Source organism: Caretta caretta, chromosome 6 (assembly GCF_965140235.1).
Source record: "Caretta caretta isolate rCarCar2 chromosome 6, rCarCar1.hap1, whole genome shotgun sequence".
Classification (NCBI taxonomy): Eukaryota; Metazoa; Chordata; order Testudines; family Cheloniidae; genus Caretta; species Caretta caretta.
Window position 1 is genome coordinate 38,558,500 of NC_134211.1, and position 21,632 is coordinate 38,580,131.

The following is a 21,632-nucleotide window of genomic DNA, read 5'->3' on the forward strand; positions in this document are numbered from 1 at the left end:
TATCCAGGTTCACTTCCAGGTTCCTTCCCTCTACCTCAGGCTCCTCCATTATCCCTGACTCCCCCAAGCCTTTTAACTGCTTCTGAGGGGTGCAGGAAATACATTTCTGTATTGTAGTTTAAATGAATTACTCAATGTTCTGTATTAATACACCCAGAAGGGAATCTATTTGTCAAAAAAGTCATTTCCTGAAACTTTTTGTTTTGTCTGTATTGTTACAGACATACTTGTTGACAGGTATTTTGAAATAAATTACCCAAATTACTGAAACTGGCATGATTATATTGTGTTCTTTTGACAAATAAAATATGCAGAATTTTAAAATATTGTGCACAGAATTTTTAATTTTTTGGCTCAGAATTTCCCCAGGAGTATGCAAGTAGAGGACCTCATTGCCTTTAATGGAGCAACATACAGGTGCAGGAGTCCATCAGAATGGGTGTGTAACTGGGTTTACAAATCCCAGACTGAGCATGGGCAGAAGGGAGAGGAGAGTCTTCTCTGCTTGCAGGCTGACCACACCCCCACACACCTGCCAGAACTGCCAATCATGAAGACACGCACCCACAGCTGTGACCAATAAAGAAAACAAGTCCAGCTATAAAAGAGGGATAACAGAGAGGGAAGGGGAGGCAGAAAGGCCTTGGATAGCAGTGGGGCAACAGACCCATTCCAGGCTGTCTCTGAGAAACTGACAGAGAGACAAAAGGAGACTGCAAGCCATGGAGTTTAAGGGCTGATAGACTCAGTTTAAGTTAAGAGGTTATAGCATGGTCTCATCTTGATGAACTGAAGGGGGACCAGTTAGGAGAAAGCTAGGACCCCTAGAGAGACTTCCCCAAGAGCAGTTGACAAGGTGTCATTGCTGGATTGGGGATCTTATTAGTAAAATCACAGCTTTGTCAGCAGAAAATAATACAAACAGTATGAGCATGCAACACAAAGAAAAGGAATGTGTTCTATACATTAATTTCTAACAATCATAATAAAAAGAAAAGGAGTACTTGTGGCACCTTAGAGACTAACCAATTTATTTGAGCATGAGCTTTCGTGAGCTACAGCTCACTTCATCAGATGTTTACCGTGGAAACTGCAGCAGACTTTATATACACACAGAGTATATAAAGTCTGCTGCAGTTTCCACGGTAAACATCTGATGAAGTGAGCTGTAGCTCACGAAAGCTCATGCTCAAATAAATTGGTTAGTCTCTAAGGTGCCACAAGTACTCCTTTTCTTTTTGCGAATACAGCCTAACACGGCTGTTCCTCTGAAACCAATCATAATAAAGTCATTTTAAAAGAGAACATTTCAATTGTATCAATACTATATTCCCTGTAGAATGCACTGCTACTAAATATACAGAAACTGCAGAAGGAATAAGAAAATGTAGTGCAGTTTTGCCAAACAGACCATCGAGTTTGTCTGTTATTCTATGTATCTGTGTATATGGTATTATGTTTTTGTTAAACAGGTGGTATTTAAGCCACACCGCATTTTGTATCACATATAAGGATCACCACAGGGAGATGTTATGATTGTATGCCATTTGTATCATAAGCACCAAAGAGATTACACTACTGATGTACTGAAGTAGGAAGGGGTTAAAGATTTGTATTAAGATTTTCTGTTTGCTTCAGCTTCCCATTCCCTCCCTGAAATATCTTGAACAAAGCAGGAATTATCCTCTTGTGCCTGTGACAGAACCTTAGCAGGTCACGTGTATTTTAATTCTCCCCCTCTAGAAGCAATCGTTATGTCTCACTCAGAGTCTGGCTTCACAAGGCTGTGAACACAGGGCTAAAACTGAAGAGGAAGAAGGAAACAAGCAAAAACAAAAGCAAAAAGAGAAGGGAATTAAAATCCAACACTTATTAGATACACCTTATACACTTTAAATCACAAGATTGGCATCATCACAAAGGACTGGTAAACAAAGTCTAGTGCCGTATCAGACTCTTAGTACCAGGAAGAGCTGTCACTGAGGCCATTAGCAAAGAGATGGCAAAAAGGAGGAGGATAAGAGAGCGCATCGAACTCTCATACCTTTTCACAAAAAACTGTTACCTGATGAATGTACTTTATCAGATCTGGGCCAGCTGAGAGGTAGCAGCAATTGAAATGAGTGTCCTAGGGCATACACAGAGACACACCAAACCCAGTCTATCCCACCAAAAAGCACTACATTTCATTTCACTGGTTTGCTGCTAAAATCAGTAAAGGCTTAAGAAGGCCCGGAAAACTGTGCAAACATCAACCGGTTCCATGTCAGATTTAGGGAAGGCACAGCATATTATGGCTCAGAAGAAAAAGAGAAGATATAAACAAGAATAGATGCATGAAGGACTAGTAAGTGTAGGACAAAAGTGTAGGAGAATTTCAACATGGCATAGCTCTGTGTTGGTATCTCTATGGAAGTAACTGCAGGCATACAGTAGGTCTTTCATCAGGAAATACTTCTCACCATTTCTCTTTCTTCCTTCATCTTTTGTCATTTTCTGCTGGACCACTACTTTCTGTGAAGAGCTTCTGCCTGAACTGGGCTTTCCTGATTCGTTGCTGATGACAGAACCATTCTGACTAGGCGACCTGCTGTAAGTAACCATAGCAACAAGGAAGACTGTAAGTTTCATCTGTATAAGCCTAATTTCAAGGTTATTTCATTTGCACAGTTTGCATCATTGGCTTTTTAGTCTTTGATTTTGTACACAAAAGAGATAGGAAATAAACCACACAACAGAAACACAATGAAAGCAGAAATGCACTTACAATATTAAAAAATTACTTTTATGTAGGCTCAGTCCTGAGGAGGATTTTAGTGAAATCAGAACTGATTATTTCTCCTGCACGAACCCAAAAAGACACAGGAAAATAATGCAAAAGGTAAAAGAAGACATCATTTGTTTGGTATCCATTAAGCAGTTCAAATAAAGCAGATGGTTTTTAATGCCAATTATTTCATGAACATGGCTAAACAGATTCATTGCAAGCACTTTCCCACGATTTAGTCTGCATCTGGGTTCGCAGGTTTTGTCAGATGAGGCTGAAATTGGTTCCTTATTCCCAGTTCCTTAATCGTGGTACTAGCACTTTAATCATGGCTCCCCGTTCCTTATTCAAAGGGCAAAATTATTTAAAAATAAATCAGTGTAAGATTAGATGTTTAGAAAATTCATCATATTAAATTTTTTATCATATTCAATATTATTAATTATTTAATTCTTTATTAAAGAAATTATCAGATAAGGAGCCGGGGTTGGACTGGTTGCTGTCACATCTCCACTTCCATATAGTATACAGGGCTTGACTAAGAAGTTGGGTTTTGATTGGCTGTTTGTACCAAAGTGCACCTTGGGTCACCCGAAGTGATAAAGCCCTGTGACTGTCAGCTTGTTCTGAATGATGTGAAATAAGTCTCTCCTCTAATGAAAGCTTTTGTTCCTGCATGTTGTGCTGCCAAATGCCACCCCTCTCTCCCATCTTCCATTTTGAATACAGAGTTTGAATAAGGAGCTGGGGTTTGGCAAGCTACATGTGATAAAGTAAGTCTCAGATCACCGCAAGTGACCTGTCCCAACAACCATGAAGCTGTGATGTACCGGAGGCATGGAACTTCCTGACTTGAAACTTATTCTTTGAGAAAAATTGTGGCCCATGTCACCAGCCCTTCTCCCCTCCCCTCCCCATAGACCCCATCCCTGCCCCGACACCCTTTAGCAGAGCAAGAGGAGTGGCAAATGGGTGTTTTGGAGAGTGAAGGTATGAGTCTATGCTTGCAGATAGAAGGACTTGGCGGCAGGTGTTGTATTTGTACCATCTGTTGGTTGGTTGTTCTGCATGAGTGTTGTGTGGCTGAGCTTTGGACTCCTGAATTGGCCAGCTGAGAAAGGTCTGTTTGTCTCTCAGTGAGGGCCTTGTCAGTTGGACCCCTGCGACTTTGAATCAAACCAGTGTTTGAAGTCTGAGTGGTAATTCCCTCCCTGTGTGCTAGGGAAGAGGCTGAGCAGTGATATTAGTCAATTGCCGGGTGAACAAGAACAGCAGCAAACTGGATCAGTTTCAGTGAGACTTTGGAGAGGTAGTGAGATTCCTGTTTTAGGTACGGCTCAACACTATACCAGGTAGCAGATATGGATGGTGAAAGAACAATTGCTGTGACCTGCCTTGGATGTACCATGTTTTCCTTTCTGCAGGAAGACCAAACAGATTTCTAGAGTATGAAATGCAAGCTGGTGGAGGAGAAGATACATGGACTGGAAGCACAGGTTGTAACATTGTGCAGCATCTGAGAACCGAGAGACTTCTTGGACTACCAGATTTGGAAATCATTCTCACAGATGCCACAAGGGGACAGATCATCAATAAGGAAACTGGAGAGAGTAGAAACCAAAAAAAGTGGACAGGCAATTTGTAACCAAGAGGGGAAAGAGAGGCAAGATGCATTCAACTCAACTTCAAGTATCAAAACATTTTCAGATACTGAGTAAGTCAACTCCAGAACAGCTTGTCTCTATAGGAATGAAACAGAAAGCTATATAGGACATACCTGAGGGGGATCCTTGCAGTATGAAATAAGCAGCAACCAGGAGAGGTTTTTCAAACGTTCTAAGAATGCAAACAATCAGCACTGGTGGCTCCATATTAAGAAGAGCCAACAGAGTTCAGCAAGGGACACAAAGACAATAGGATGATGTGCTGTCTCCCTGGAATGAGGATATGATTTTTCACTGTGGTATTAGACAGAATTATGAAGTTGTTTGGCAAGTCTCCACCGATGATGATGATGATATGGCATCACATGGAACTATGCAGATTATAGAAGATTAAAGCATCTTGGATGGGAAAGGAAGAAAAGGGAAGTGCAATCTTCTCAGAGACCCTACTGCTCCAGTGAGCAGGCAAGAGAGAAGATACTGTTGGCTGCATGATGTGTGTGAGGTGGAAGGTTTTGCTTTGTTGAACATTGGGCCACATTTCAATGGACGAAGAAGCTGTACAAATGGGATGGCCTACATCTCATAGTAGGGGCTAACCTTTTTGGCTGGAGACCAGCTGAAGCAGCTACGAGGACATTAAACTACCAACTCAAGAGGAGTGTGATAAGGAGGCAAGTGTGGCATAAATCTCAAATTCAAGATGCCATCAACAAATTGAACTGATGTGGCAAAGAATGAGCAAAGAATAAATTTTTCAGCTGCTTATATACCAATGCGAGAAGTCTGGATAGCAAGTAAGAAGAATTAGAAATTTTCATCGATGAAGAAAAAATACTTACATGACTCACCTACTGAAACCTGGTGGCACAAATCACATAAGTTATGAAGTGTAGGAAATCGCTATGGGTAGCTAAAGACAAAGCCTGGCTGGCAGGGCTAAGGACAATAACGAATTTTTAAAGAAAGAAATCCTAGCAATGGCACAAAGCTATAGGCATTTTACTAGATGGAGATGGTAAATTTGTTTATGATGATGCAGAAATTGTTCAATAAATATTTCTGTTCTCTATTTGTATCACATGAGGCTGCCAAACTACTTTCGAGCCCATCAGCTAGCCCTAATAACATGCTCCCACGTGTACTCAGAGTTGGCTAAGGATGTCAGGCATCAGGGCCTGCAGCAGAGGTAGTCTCCAGGCAACCTAACAAGCACAGCTGACCTGTAGTAGTCAACCTAATTGACTGTACCACCTTTTTGGTTGGCATAGTCAGCAATGGGCAAATGTTTTAAGCAGCAGTTCAGCGGCTGCTTAAAGCATTTGACCATGGCTGCAATAGCTTCTGTACCTGCTTGATCCCAGCCTTGCACCTGCATTGGACCCAGCCTTGCCTCACTCCCCTGGAAACCTGGTTTTCACCCTCAGCTCCAATTCCTGACTTCTCCTCTGACTCTTGGCTCTGGCATCTGGCCTCTGACCCCGCTTCTGATCCTGGACTCTGACCGATTGATGCCTACCCCAACCACTAGGCACAACTGCCCACACACCAGTCACTGACAAAGGAGAGCTGTGGCCCACCACTGTTAATTTTTAATAAATTTTTGAAACTCAGGAAATTCCAGAAGATTGGAAGAGTACTGATCTTGTGCCAATACTCAAAATGTGGAAGTGGTATGACCTAGCTATCCAAAGTCCGGTTAGCCTGACATCAATCCCAGGCAAAATAATAGAAGAGCTGATATGGGATTCAGTTACTAATGAGTTAAAGACAGGAATATAATGAATTCCTGTCAAAATGGTTTTATGGAAAACAGGTCTTATCAAGCAAACTTGATTTCTTTCTTTGACATTGCAAGTTTGGTTGATAAAGATAAAGCATTCGCATCCACCGTGCAGTCTCCTGTGTTGATGGTACATATCTGCAATTGGCCAATTAGAGTCATAGCCTAGGAGTGCTCTACAGAGTCCTCACTGGCACTAAGCTCCCATATAGCAGCAGGTGCAAATAATGCTTTCTGTCATCTTTGGTTGGCTAGAAGACTCCATCCCATCCTAGTGGAAAATGACATGGTCTTATTTATATGTGCTTCGTCACCTCTTGTTTGGACCATAACAATGCGATATACCTAGGCATGAAGCCTTCAGCAATTAGGAAACTCCAACTAGTATAGAATACCGCAGGACATCTCCTCAGCCATGCAGGCTTCCACTGACATGTCGCTCCTGTCTTCCACTCCCTACCCTGGCTTCCCATAGAATTTTGAATTGAGTTCAAGGTTTCGGTCCCTACCTGGAAGGAGCTCAGTGGCCTGGGCCCAGGATAGCTAAAAGATTTTCTAAGCTCCAGAATGAAGACTGGGTGTAGTTAACAACTCTGCTCCCCAGGCACAATGGCATTATCTACAATAAGGGTAAAGCTTGTCTGTGCAGCAGAAAGAACTTTCTTTGGGGCCAGTCCCTGTCCGTAGAATGAATTCCTCCATCACAAACCTCACCACCTTGTGCTCCAAGGCTCTTTTCTTTCACCTTGCCTTCTAACACATAGCACAGGGCTGGGCAAACTTTTTGGCCCCGGGCCACATATAGGAATAGAAATTGTATGGCGGGCCATGAATGCTCACAAAATTGGGGTTGGGGTCCTGGAGGGGGTGAGGGCTCTGGTTGGGGGTGCAGGCTCTGTGGTGGAGAATGAAATTAGGAATTCAGGGTGTAGGAATTTCAACATGGCATATCTCTGTGTTGGTATCTCTATGGAAGTAACTGCAGGCATACAGTAGGTCTTTCATCAGGAAATACCTCTCACCATTTCTCTTTCTGCTAGACCACTACTTTCCGTGAAGAGCTTCTGCCTGGACTGGGCTTTCCTGATTCGTTGCTGATGAATTCCAGGAATTCCAGGCTGGGGAGTGGGGTGTGGCCGGGCTGAGGGCTCTGGCTGGGGGTGCAGACTTTGGGGTGGGGCTGGGGATGAGGAATTTGGGGTGTAGGATGGTGCTCTGGGCTGGGACCGAGGGGTTCAGAGGGCGGATCAAGGCTGGGATCAGGGGGAGGGGATTGGGGTGTGGGAAGGGGTGCAGGCTCCAGCTGGGGGTATGGGCTTTGGGGTGGGGCTGGGGTACAGGAGGGTGCTCCGGGCTGGGATTGAGGGGTTCGGAGGGAGGGAGGAGGATGAGGGCTGGGGCAGGGGGTTGGCTCAGGGGTGCAGGCTCCGGGCGGCGCTTACCTCAAGCGGCTCACGGAAGCAGTGGCATATCCCTTCTCCAGCTCCTACGTGGAGGTGCAGCCAAGCGGCTCTGCATGCTGCCCCATCCTCAGGCACACCCCCCTGCAGCTCCCATTGGAGCGCTGGACGGGGCCATTGGAGCACCTAGGAGCCGGAGGAGGCCATGCTACTGCTTCCGGGAACTGTGTGGAGCGGCCCCCGACCCTGCTCCCTGGCTGGAGCGCTGGAAGCCCCTGACCCCACTCCCCAGCGTGAGCTTGAGGGCCAGCTTAAAACAGCTGGCGGGCTGGATCCGGCCCACAGGCCATAGTTTGCCTACCCCTGACATAGCAACTTGTGGTTTTTATTATTTAAATATAAATGTTAAACCCTGCAAAAACAAGACACTCAACTGCATATGCTTCTATCCCTGGGGAGAGGATGAGAGAACAAACGACATATGACATGTATAGTCATGCTGTTTAATGCACTTCTGGAAAGCGCTCAGATACTGTGGTGATGAGCATGATAAAAGAACCACTATAGAATAGATATAATATACTTAGACTGAGTACCACATGACATTTAAAAATACATCAATGCAAGGTTAGTTTTAGAAATGTCATCACATTAATGACTGAATATGATAAAAAATTAAATTACTAATTTATCTATTAAATAATCAAATGGGGATGAATACTGATTTTTGATGATTTTTACATGCATATTGTATGTTTACTTAAAAAAACACAAAATAAGAGTTGGCTAATATATTTGTAAGACCAGAAATAAATGGCATATCCTCATCTCTTCATAAATTATCAGTCACAGGCATATGTCACTTGGGATGACCCAATATATATTTTGTCACAAACAGCCAATCACAGCCCAACTCTTCATTCAGCCTCCATGTACAACATGGAAGTGGGGTGGGGGCGAGATGTTGCAGCATATTGGGCAAGAACAAAGCTTTGGGCTATTTCAGCTCCTTCAGAACAGTAGGCCAGTCACAGGTATGTGTCACTGGGGGTAACTTATTTTGTCATGTACAGCAGTCAAAACCCAGCTCCTTATTTGAATATTTAATTAAAGAACTAAGTAATTAGTAATTTGTTAACACATTCAATCACATTAATCTGATAAAGTTCAATCTTACATTAATGCATTTTTAAATAATTCTGGCCTTTGAATAAGGAACCGGGAATAAGGAACCCACTTCAGCCTTGCTTTTGACAGCCATAATTCACAAACACAAACAGACTCCTTTTCTCCCTCTGAACACCACCCTATCAAGCCAGTGCCACTTTTTCCTGACACTCCCAATGAAACATCATTTACATGACCATCTTCTTTGTCACTGTACGGATTGCTTAATGCCCTGAAGCTGCTACTGCAGCAACCATGGACATGGGTGCAAGGGTGCTGGAACAATTTGTACAGGGAGGTGCTGAGAGCCACTGAACCAAACTATAAACCCTGCATATGAAGGAGACCACTTCAAGCCAGGGGGTGCTGCTGCACCCCCAGTACCCCTAATTTCAGCACCTATGCTGGGGTGGGGTCAGAAGTGTTGAGAAGGGGTATTCTCAGACAGCATTCTCCCTACAGAGGGCACAAGAATGCAGAATAAATCTGGGGCATTCTGACAATTTGGGTATCTGCCCTCACACACAATTCATAAATTGTGCAATTATGAACTCTCTGTATCTCTACGAAGCTGCAAACTTCATTTTGAAGGTGGGGGCTTGTTGCCTTCCCTATAGTCTCTGCCCCCAGGCTGGACCACGATTTCGAAGTGTAGTGATACAGCACTGACAATGGCTGATTGTTCAAGACCCACAGAGGCCTTACCTGTGGAGAACAAAAGTGTAACTGCATCCTAAGGAAAAACTGTTCTTTTCAGCTTCCCTCAACAGCGAGCTGGTGGATTTAGAGAGTGGAAATTCCCCAAGAAGCACATAGCATGTCTACACTACAGACCTCACTGCGACACAGCTGGGCTGCTGTAAGGTCTCCTGTGTAGCCGCAATATGCCAGCGGAAGAGAGCTCTCCTGCTGGCATAATTAAACCACCCCCCACGAGCGGCGCTAGGTATGTTGGCAGGAGAGTGTCTCCCACTGACATAGTGCTGTGCACACCGGCACTTCTGCCAGTGAAACTTTTGTCGGTCAGAGGGGTGTTTTTTTCACACCCCTGAACAACAAAAGTTTTACCGACAAAACTGCTAGTGTAGACATAGCCTAAGTAGGAGCTTTTAAAGAGGACTCATAGGGGGAAGACAGGAAGGAAACACACAGGAAGTTAGGACAGGAGAAGGTCTGAAGGAACCTTGCTGTCAGTGGGAAGGGGGTAGGATCCAGAGAAACAAATAAAGGGCAGCTGTCCTTGCAGGATCACTGCCACCACAGAGCTTCTAAGTGTTCCCCTTTTAAAAAAGAAACTCATGTTTATTAAGCTGAAATTTCAAAGTTTCTTTCAAAGTTCAATTATGACAAAAAAGTGTCTGCTCTGATCAGATAACAGCCACTTCATGAAAATCTGATACAAGATGACCTTTCCAGGTTGTGAATTGGCCTGGAATGAAATTGCAAGTATCTCAGATGGTCATGTAATATTTTTCATTTTCACAAGTCAATAGGCAAGGGACACCATCATAGGACCTAACCACATCAGCCACACCATCAGGGACTCATTCACCTGCACATCTACCAATGTGATACTTTCCATTTGCCCAGAAAGGCATCACAACAGTACCGTACTATATGTTCAACCCACCTGACAGTGGGAACCGTCTTCCAGTGAATTCCTGAATCAGTAAAAGCTTACTGATCAGAATTGGTTTAGGAACGCAGAGATTTATTACAAAAGGATTTTGGAGAGACAGGGTGGGTGAGTGAATACCTTCGATTGGACCAACATCTGTTGCTGATAGAGACAAGCTTTGAGCTTACACAGAGCTCTGCTTCAAGAGGATTTTGCATATACCCAAAGCAATTAATGGATTTTTTTCTATTAATGGGGAGAGTTAAACTCTGTGTGTGTGTTTACACAAGGGTGAGAGTCAGGAATCAAAGAGGCTTGAAAAACATCTTTAAAGAACAGCTCCTGATGAGACTTATCTTTTAGGAGCATAGCACCAGCACCTACAGCTGTTACAGTGATAATTTCCTGTGTGGCATTGTGTCAGAGAATTGGAGACTTTAAAAAGGACAAGTACCACTGAGTTCATCTGAACTGGATAACTTGACTCCTGTGCTCTTCAACAAACATAATGATCTGTACATAGCGTACCTAATACATCACTGACTTTAAAAGCCGGAAGGATTTTAGATGAGAAGAGCAAACTAATCCTAGGAACCAAGAAGGGCTTTTTAAACTAGTTTTTTCTGTTTCCTATGTATACTATCTCTGAGTAGCCTCCTCCTAGATAATCTATTATATAGGAGACAATTACCAAAGCGAACATGTTAACATACCTTTTTCTCTGTATGTAAAAGACAGAAACTTCTAAGTTTTCTAAGTCATGCTAAGTTTTCTAGGTATTTCTGACAAAGCAAATCTGGTAGAGTGCATTGGCAAGTATAAAATAAGATGAATAAACTGAGATTTTCTTTCCTACAAAGCTTCTCTGCACAGACCAAATAACCTCCCTTTAAGCAAACAGTCTAAAAAGCAAGGATTTTATAACTTCAGTGAAACTGACATTAACTCTAGCCTTCATTCTCACCGCTAAAACAACAGATCTATATTTACTCTATTCCCTTCAGTAGAAAATTTCAACATCAAAAATTCTCATGTTCTTCACTTGTAAAATGAATTTAAGTGACCCCACTCATTCACTGTGAAGGAATACGAGAAATATCTAATTTTACATAGTTTTTCAAGCACCCCAATCCATTGGATTGGAGCACTGGATACGCATTGTGTTGCTGTTGCATGTGCTCTGGACTCTGACACTTAATATTATTTACGCGTTGTTTGGGGCTCTGTTCAGCCTTTAATAAAGATATGGGAGCAGATCCTTAGGTGGTATAAATTGTCAGTGTAGCTATGCCAATTTACATGAACCGAGCATCTGTCCTATTGTCCATTTGCAAAATTCAGATCCAGGTTCAGATTGAGCCTTTCCAAACTTCAGATCCAGGGTTTTGGTTCTGACCCATCACTAGCTAATATGTTGTAACATTTTCCACTCATCTCTTTAGCTAGTTACACATATGAAAATGTCTGCTAAAGCCTCACTTCATATTATCCTACTTTCTTTAGCAATCTCACACATATGGTGAAAAACATCATCATATGCCAGGCACTTTTCCTGAGGAACCAGATGCTGCGGGCACTGCATGGGTGCCAACCTCACTGTTGTTTCATTAACAGCCAGCAGCATCCAGCCCATTCCTGCCTTCAGCTGAAGTTTGTTCAGTGCATACCTTTTTCTTGTTTCATTGGACTTGGCAGTTTTAGTGGTGCTCCCATCCTGAGCAATTTCTCTCTCCTGGGAGGCAGGAGCATCTCTAGCTGGCAGTGGTAGTACTACAGTCTCCTGAGTCACAGGTAAAACCTCATCTTCAGCTCCCTGCTGACCTAAATGCTGTTTGGCATAGTCAAAACCTTGTACTGGCTGCAGAGAAGGAAAAAACAAAACTGTGGGATTCCAACATGCATTATATGTTCAGACAATATCTTTTGCTGTTACCTATTAGCATGCTGCATCACTGCCAATTATCTATATTATGGTTATGGTTGCAACTTTTAACTGTAGCACATACCCTTAATTATATGCGCTACAGTTAAAAGTTGCAACCATAACCGTAATTTAGATAATTGGCAGTGAAGCAGCATGCTAATCAGACTTTTATTCAATGTGTTTTAAACCATTAATGGATATTAAATTGTCCTTGTTTTGAGTAAGATAATTGAGAAGTCAGAACTGAATGTAAAAAAAGAAAGAGGAAAAGAGGGACAAAGATAACAGAGGTTTCATATCCATTATAGATTGAATTAAGTTACCAAAATAAAGATGTCATTTTTTCTTGGATACATGTGGTTGACACAATGCTATAAACATATATGAAAGCACATTGAATGAGGAGATGATGGTGGTGCTTTTTTTGTTCCCAGAGCAATTCAATTTTACCCTCACTGTACCCCTAAAACATGCCCAGTAACATTCCAGTAAATAACACGTCAAAATTATAAGCCTAGTGCTTGAAAAGGCTCCTTCAGGCTCTTCTGACATTACTGAACATTTGAGTTACTCTGGAAAAATAGCCATCCAGATTTGAACTTTACAGTTGGGCCAAAATAGTGAGTTATCCACAGTATCTTCTGCTTTGTATAAACATTTGTTCCACTTCTGTCCCTTCATGACAATAGTCAGAGACATATTTTGTGGGTATCTGAGTCTGAAAATTTTGCCATCTCTAAGAAAAGATCACTTTCATTCTGTTGAAAGTGGCTTGTCACATTTTCAGTCTCCTACTTAACACTAATGCTGATTTTTAAAGATGCATTGACAGTGATATTCATCTGATAAGCAGCTCCAGCAGAAGTGCACTAAGCAGATACTAAATGGACTAGCATTGATTTGGACCAACAAAGCCTTAGCACATTATAGCAGTGAAGCTTACACCATATCAGAAATGCTGGCCCCATTAACAACCATTACTCGCAAAGGACAATGCTATCTGCCCCGTTGGGAGCTTTATATCTTCCCAATACTCTGAAGGGAAAGTACCAAAAAAGATGCCATTAGATCAACTTCAAGGGGAGAGGGAATAAAAAAAGGGCAAGAAAGTCATATGAAGGACAGCTAGGGAGAAATACCATAAGCCATCCTAGACGCTAATAAAATGAGTAAAATTAATGGTTTAAAGTATTCATTATATATGTTAATTGTGAGCAGAGAGCATCCTAGTTATTTCTGTAAAAGGGGTATTAAAACAGAAAACCTGTTACCAGACTGGTTAACAGACATTACCATCCCCCCTCTAAAAATGGATCAATATGTTACAAAGTATACTTCAGTCTTAAAAAAAAAAAAAAAAGACAAGAATCAGCAAACAAATATTTTGACATAACTCAAGAGTGGTGTAACCATGATCTGATTCCAACAATGCTATATCTAATCATTTTCAGTTTTTACTTACCCCTCTCCCCCAATGACAAAACTTTGTTAAAGGAGGAGCTGGAGAAAACATTCTCATTAGCTGACCTACTGTACTAAACAACAACATTTGATCTTGGAACTCTGCTCTGTAAAAGCCCGCATGAGCAGGGGGCTTTAGCATCCCAAACTAAATTGGCAAGACTAAGATCTGTTATCATGATTTACTCTGCACTGCAAGGAAAAAGATATCATCTGGCAAGATTTCTGAGAAAGATTTAATGAGTGGGATTTGAGTAAGGCTGTTGAAATGATATTTGAACACAACTGCTCAAGTAATTTCTTACATTGGCTGGATGAGACTAGAACAGATGGTATGGGTTGCTGCTGACATTTGTTTCTTTGGAATTAGAGCTGTCTGGAAAATGGAAATCTCTTCCTGTGAAAAATTTTCACATTTTTGAATATTTTTATACTGAATCAGTACAAAAATAATTTAAAATTTGAAAATTTTTCCACAGGAAAGAATTTTCAGAAAGATTCCATTTGGGGAGAACTGAAACCAAATTTTTCAGCTTGCCCACTACCCACCTGAAGGCTCTTGTAAATTTCACTTTCTCCTGCTGGAGGCTGAGTGTCTAGACTCTATGCCTTCCCCCTAGCCCAGCTGCAGCTCCCCAGATGCATGTACATAAGTCATCATTTCAATTTTCCCAGTGAAAAAAAATCAGTGTTTATAGCACAACTGAAGTCTTCTCATAGAAAAATTTGATTTTGTAAAAAGGACACTTTTGGTCAGAAAATCATTGTTGGAAGATTCCTGGCCAGCTCTATTTGGAATGGTGATGTAAAAGCTGATAAATACCAGAATGACCATGTATACTCTGCGTCAGGCGATTTTTTTTCCCCTTGTATGCTCTCTACAAATGAACGGTGGCTCTCTCTCAGGGCCTGCAGTATTTATTTTTGCTTGAGGGACTTAGACTGTGGATGTTATCTATATTTATCTAAGAGCTTATTCGTCCTTTAAAAAAATAAAGAGGGGGAAAAAAAGGTGACAGACTATACAATAAGATTATGGCTTTCAAAGGCATGCTATGAATTAGAACTGAAGAGACGCAGAAAAAGAAGTTAATATCTGCCCAAAAAATCCCCCATATACAAACGTAGCATTTAAAGACTATTAAAAAAATTCCCATCCATTCATTTACTCACTGCTCCAAAAGTTTCACATTCCTCAGTTTATACTCTTTATTTTGGAACTAATACTTTATCTGAAACAAATGGTAATGGTGCCTTTTCCCTGAAGCTCAGCACACACATTGCCAGCTATTAAATCAATCTAGACTGGCAACAGGATTTAACACAACTCCAAAGAAGGCTGCTATAAACTACACTGTTTATGAGCAGCTAATCTTTTCTAACTTCATTTATTTATTCATCCTTCAATAAGTTACAATAAGGGTGGTTCCTATATTACCATGCTGAAGCAGGAATCCTGCTTTTACAGCAAATACCGGTGTAACAGGCTGTCTGTCTGACAAATGTCTCCTCATGGCGGGGGGGTGGGGGAAGACAACACTCTGCAGGCAAACTGCCACACTTTCCCTCTCATTGGATTCCTCAATAGCTCACACAGTCATGTTATTTTAAAGCATTCCCCTTACAAAGGGGATCCAGTTTATTCAGTCCATACACACATGAATATTCCATGCCAGCTGGCCATTGGTTCCACAGTTCAAACAAACTGTTTTCTCCCCTTGCTTCCTGGAGCTCGGTTATAATCCCAATGGTCTTGCTCTCTGGGAACCAAGAGTCCTCAGGCCTCCTTCCCACAGCTGGGTTCAGTTCAGTCTCCCTCACTCCCTGCAAGAACCAGTCTTGCTTCCATCAGCTGCTTCCTCAAACCAGCTACAGCTTCCCAGACTTCTGTCCTACCAGGGCCTCTCAGCACCCTAACCTGAGCGTTACCAGCTCTCACTTGAGCTCCCTCAGCCCTCTCCTTTATATAAGGCCTGACTAAAGATCATGTGACCAGTGAGTCAGATGACTCATTCTTGCCTCCTGAAGAGGTGAATTTAGCTTGTCATAGGTGGACAGATTACTATCTCCCCTTAAAGTGCCAACCACCCAGTGACACCTAGCCTATAGAATGATATTTAAATGCTAAAGGTTTTATTACCCTTCCACCCTTTGTTCACTAATTTAATTCCATTCACACAGGAAGGATTCTGTGAAATGATGTAATAGGCAGCTCTATCTGAAGAACTGCAGTGCCCCCGTTAACAGTAGGAATAGGACTGCAGCAATGAATAGGCAGCTCCACTCTGCTAGTTTTCTTTGACATAAGGCTTCTGAAATCAGATCACATAAAACTGCACCACTAAAAAACAAAATAAGATACGAAGGAGGGTTCTCCTCACAGAATTTTAATTTCTTTTATTTTAACGCAGAACAGCCAAAAAGTACCAGAAACCCTGACTCTGATAAACAGATTTCAAACACAAAATATACAGAAGTGAGTTTTAAAAACTGCTTCTTAAACTGGAAATATCTACTGCAACTCCATTTTTTGAACAGATTTTGGCCTGGAAGATTTGCAATAATCAAGTGGTTTCAAGCACTTTTGTAATGAAATTGTACATGTTTACTTTAAAATATTCTATACATGTTACCATCAATCATTTATGATTCTGTAGTAATTATAGCACTGGTACTTATTGTTATGCCTAATAGACTCAAACTCTAAGTAGGTTAAGATGAAAATATATTGTTCTTCTTGAGATATTCTTATTTCATTATCTTCCAAAAAATATATTTCTCAGACCATTTTAAGCAGAAACATCAACATCAGAGATGGGAAAGACCTATTTAACCATCCAGTCCATCTCCCTGCCAGTGCAGAATTGTTACCTCTATCATCTGTTCAATCTACACCTTCCAACTGGAGCTGATGGAAATGTTTCTGACAAAAGAGTTTTCCATCAGAAAATTTTTTCAAGAACGTGTCATTTAGATAAAATATCCTTTGGAAAAAAATCAAAATGAAGCACTTTGATAAGGTTGAAACATTCTATTTTGACCTTATCAAAACGCTCAGAAAGCAAGCAGGGTTTTTATGATTTCAGTCCCCTACCTGCGAAAAGAGGGAAGCCAACAGGGAGAGTGAAGGGATAGTGATGTGCACATATGCTCATTAGCCTAAAAACACCTCACCCAGTCCTGGCTTTGGTGGGTTGCCTAGCCTAGAAGCTGAGATTTTAGTAATGTTGGGTAGGTTGGCAGCTTTTTTCACTATGGGAAGATATAGTGCTTTAAAACAGAATATGTGATTTTCTAGAGGGAGATTCAAATGGGGGACTTATCTGTCAGTGCCCCTATAATTTACATGGCTCATTAAGTAAAGGGGAAGTATAATTTCCTTAATTCACTGTAATCTATATTTGCAAGTAAAAGAAAAGAGTGGTGGTGAGGGAAATGGTTGGCATTTCTGCATTACTAATTGGCTGGAACCGTTCTAATTTAGTACTAGATTCTCAGCTTCTGTCAAAGCAAAGAACTTTAACTATTGAACTCTGATTAGTGCTAAAGGGAACTGCTTAGCAGAAATTCTGTGCATAGAATTGAGAACATCTCTGTCACAGGGCAGGGCTTCTCCCCAACTTCTAAACTCACTGCCAGGCCCAGTCTCTTTTAAGAAGGTTTATTCTCTTAACAGAGGCAGGTAAACAAAGTGAAAACACTTTATGTCACTCCTTTCTCTGCACAGGAAATAGACACCCATGTCTGGCCCATGCCAGCCAACCCGGGCTTGTGGGACTTGGTCTGTGTCATTGTTACACAGACTTCCCAGCTCAGGTTAGGGCCTGGGCTCTAGAACCCTACAACATGGGAGGGTTCCAGGGCTCTGCACAGGAGTTCACTCTGCTCCATTCCACTCCACCATGGCTTGGCTTGGCTTCCCTAGGCATAGCCTCTCCCAATCACTCTATCTTCCATCTCCCATTTTCTGCCCTATGGCAGTCCAAGGGTAGCCCAGCCCCCTTTATTGGCTAGATTGGGCTCACCTCTTCTTCCACAGGTAGGTGGGCTCAGTTCTACTGGCAGGGACCAGCTACACTGTGACAACCTACCTTAGAAACAGATCAAGATTTGATTTTCCATTTTTATCTTTTGCTCCCCAATTGACATAAGAGACAAATGCCATGGGTGAAGCATGCTTAGTCCTGTGGGAGGGAATAACCATCTTCTGTATGATTAGACAGAAGTCGTTATGGGGTCCAAGGAGAGTCCTATGGACTCCAGCCCTTCTAGGGTGGAAGGGTGATTGCTTTGGCAGAAGGTCTCAAGTGGGGGGCATAATCACAAAGCCAGGAGAAACTGAGGCATAGATCTTTCATTTCACTCCAGGAAAAAGCAAACAGGTTCTGTAACAGCTGAGAAAGTCCTAGCCTGAGTGTACTGACCAGTTAAACTCTCAAATGTCCTTTAAATATGTTTAGGAAGGGATTTGAAGAATGAACACTCTGGAAAAATTAACGAATGTGCTGAGACTAGACATCTCCTGATTGAACAGACACTTACTTTAGCTCTCTGAGGCAGGTTCATCATGGGGTCTGGTTTGAAATCATTCTTGTTCTTCCTGCACAGAACTGCTGTGATGATGATGATGATAACCGTAACCACAGCAATGGGAGCCAGTACTGCTGCAATGATCCACAGGTTGTTTGGTGGGTTTTTCACCACAGCTGCAAAAAATCGCAAGCGAGAGAGAGTCAGTGCTCCACCATCAGTTGCTATGTAAAAGCAACAGAAGAACTAGCTGGGCACTTCCTTAAATGGTCTTCACATAACAATTAGTACAAAAGATTTACTTATTCATTTATTTCAAGTTGGATGAGATCTCACTCAAATGGCTCTTTCACAATATAAGTAAAATAACGTTGAATGAAACAAGCCATCGGTGTTTTCCTAAAATAAAACGCCAGCAGAGCTTGGACTGAGATAGTTTCTGTGTGAAAAATGTGCACACTGTACCCAGTCCTGCTCCTACAGAAGACATTGGTGCAGACTCACAGCTGCTATAAATTTGCATAGCTCCTTTGAAGCCAATGAACTTAAGACAACTCACACCAGCTAAGGATCTGGTTCATTGAGCATTTTGCCATCGACATCAGCAGAATGGTCCTTTTGTAGGGCTGCTGTTGTGCTATAGCTTTTTTGGTGGTCACGGGATGGGTGTCGCAAAGAGGACAAAATGTGGCACTTGGGGTGGGGGTAAATATAGGGGCTGGGAAAAATCATTTTCAGAAATATTGATAATTGCACTGGAATACGAATTATTTCCATGTATTACCATAGTGCCTAGGACAAACCCCACTATGCTTGATGCTGTACAACACAGCACTAATGCATATCTCACCTTGTATTACTTGTTAGAACATCTTTACCTAGAGGGCACGCTAAGATTTTAGATTCCATTTTATTTGAGTAAATTGCCCCTTACATCTCTCAGCATATACATCTAATTAGTGTATATATTAAATATCCTGCTGTGAAATAAATGCAGAGTTTTCTCATTTCATTTCTTTTTGCAAATGCTTATGCTAATCACCACATTTTGTTTCTTAATTTTGTTTGACTATTAAATGATTAGGCTTAACCTGTATTCTGTATTTATTTTCCTATCTTACTGGCTCCTAACATGGAAAAGGCGATTATGAAAATACTAGTGTGACATTTCTAACAGTCTTACTCCACTTTCTATTTGACTTAACAGACTATACCAAAGACCAGATTCTGAGAAGTGACGCATGCCCTCAACTGCCACTGACTCCACTAGCTGTCAAAGGCACTTTGCACCTGGTAGCACAAAGCCCTAAATGTATAGCATCTGGCTACCAGTAATTACCATAGTACAACTAGCTAAAAGCCTGTCCGGGGCTTGATCCTGTCATCCTTGGACACTCAGACCTCCTTGGAAATCAGTTGTAATTTTGATGTGCTGGAATAACACAATCGGGTGTTCAGTGGCATATTTTTGCACAGAATCTAAACTGGAATAATATGTTTCACTAGATCTCAAAAGAGGCAGTGTAGACTCTGAATTTTAATCAACAGTGTCCCTCTTAATAAGCAATGTTCACCACTTAATGACCTTAGGTCATTAAATTAATATCTTACTATGGGCTATTTTTTGGTTTGGGGTGTTTTAAACAAAGGCTTCAGTCCAAATTTTACCTAACATCCACTTTAATAACCAACTACCCCTGTAAGCAGCAAGCAATTGTAGAAGAGGTTTATATTATGAGCACTGGAAAATGTGCTGTTCTTCCAGAAGAGTGTAGCGAGAAAGGGATGATCTTGTGCTTCATACAAAGGACTGAGACTCAAGAGATCTGGGTAAGTCACTTGCGACCTGATTCAATGCCCAATCAACAGGAGTCTTTCCACTGACTTCAATGGGCTTTGGCTCAGGTCCCTAATCTCTCTGTCTCAGTCCCTTGGTCTGTCTTGTCTACTCAGATTGTAAACTCTTTAGGGCAGGGATTCTCTTTCGCCATGTATCAGTGCAGCATCTATCACACTGGGACTCATCCAGGCACTACTGTAAAACAAATAAAAATGCATCAGAACGAAAAATGTGTAAAATATCTTTCTTGTAATTACAAGGAAATACTTGTACTATGTCCAAAATGAGGCAATGGGAATATTTTATTTTACTAGCAAGGTACTGTGATGCTTTGTCTCCTCCATTCAAATAATCAAATCTGAGAGTCTTAGCTATCCAAGTTCATAATTTCATTTAATGATGCTCTGTAAACTCTTGACTTCACCTTGTACGGAACCAGAATACGTACACCTACAGATGAGCAAGGCCTCCTTATAACACCATGCAAGTACAAGGTCAGGTCAGCTCAAATCTTGCAAATGCAATATAGTCACTCAAACATCCATTTCAAGAGCATAAAAGCATGTACAGAGGATAAGAGGACAGTATGTTTTTCTAATTTACATCCATTTTAGCAGGAAAGGCACTTTGAAGCATTTTTATGAGAAACAATGTAATTTAGAATTTGAGGGAACGTAATTTATGCAAACAGGGGTCAAAAATCTCTGTTGTCTGAAGAACAACAAAGACTGAAAATCAATAATACAGTGTGATCAAATCTAGGACCAAACACAGAATGTACTGTACTCACTGGAATTGATATTGCACCTTTTGAGCCATTTTTCTGACTTCATCTCATGCTTATAGCCAATAGTTTAATCATTTGTCAAAACCATTTCTCCTTTTTCTATCAATGTTCTTTGTAGCTTCTCTAATGTCAGTCCTTCATCCAAACAGATGGAATTACTACACTTTCATACACAGGAAGTGCCACCTGACTGAAGATTTTACTAAAACAAGTTCATTTGAAATTATAGAGTGTGGTTAATGAGCATGTCCCGTAATGAATGTTGCATTTTGAATATTCGTTCTGAGAAATGACAATAAATGTGATTAAAACTGGGGATTGAAAACTTAAGAAAAGAATTCTTACGATCAGCTTGTACTTGGATGACATAACCTAACGTCAAGGCCATCCTTTGAGAATCAACAGTACTCAACATTTTGGCAGCTGCAGTTCCCAGCAGAGGTTTCCCGTTGTATAATGTATAATAAGTCAGTTCAGCAGGCTCCTTGGGTCCTGGAATACGCTGCATTTTTACCATCTTATTATAAAAGGAGAGAGAAAGAGACAGACGCTATGTTTATATTGTACCATCACTTAGATCCTGATCCTGCACAGAGCCACCTCCAGGCAGACCTCTGCATCTGTCAAGAACTCCACTGAAGTTAATGGGATGCCACACAAGTAAAAGCTCAATGCAAAACTTCTCACAGAA

At 41.4% G+C, this 21,632-nt stretch overlaps 1 protein-coding gene across 2 annotated transcripts in view; it reads right to left on the reverse strand.

Annotated features, from left to right (window-relative positions):
- The window catches only part of KIAA1549L (KIAA1549 like), a 210,698-nt gene that overhangs the window by 58,693 nt on the left and 130,373 nt on the right, over nt 1-21,632 (reverse strand). For both annotated transcript variants that reach the window (XM_075129442.1, XM_075129443.1), the window contains 4 exons: nt 21,287-21,458; nt 18,327-18,490; nt 12,067-12,257; nt 2,463-2,590 (listed from right to left, as the gene is read on the reverse strand). In XM_075129442.1, coding sequence (XP_074985543.1) covers nt 2,463-2,590; nt 12,067-12,257; nt 18,327-18,490; nt 21,287-21,458 — 655 coding nt within the window. The remainder of the gene's footprint in view (nt 1-2,462; nt 2,591-12,066; nt 12,258-18,326; nt 18,491-21,286; nt 21,459-21,632) is intronic.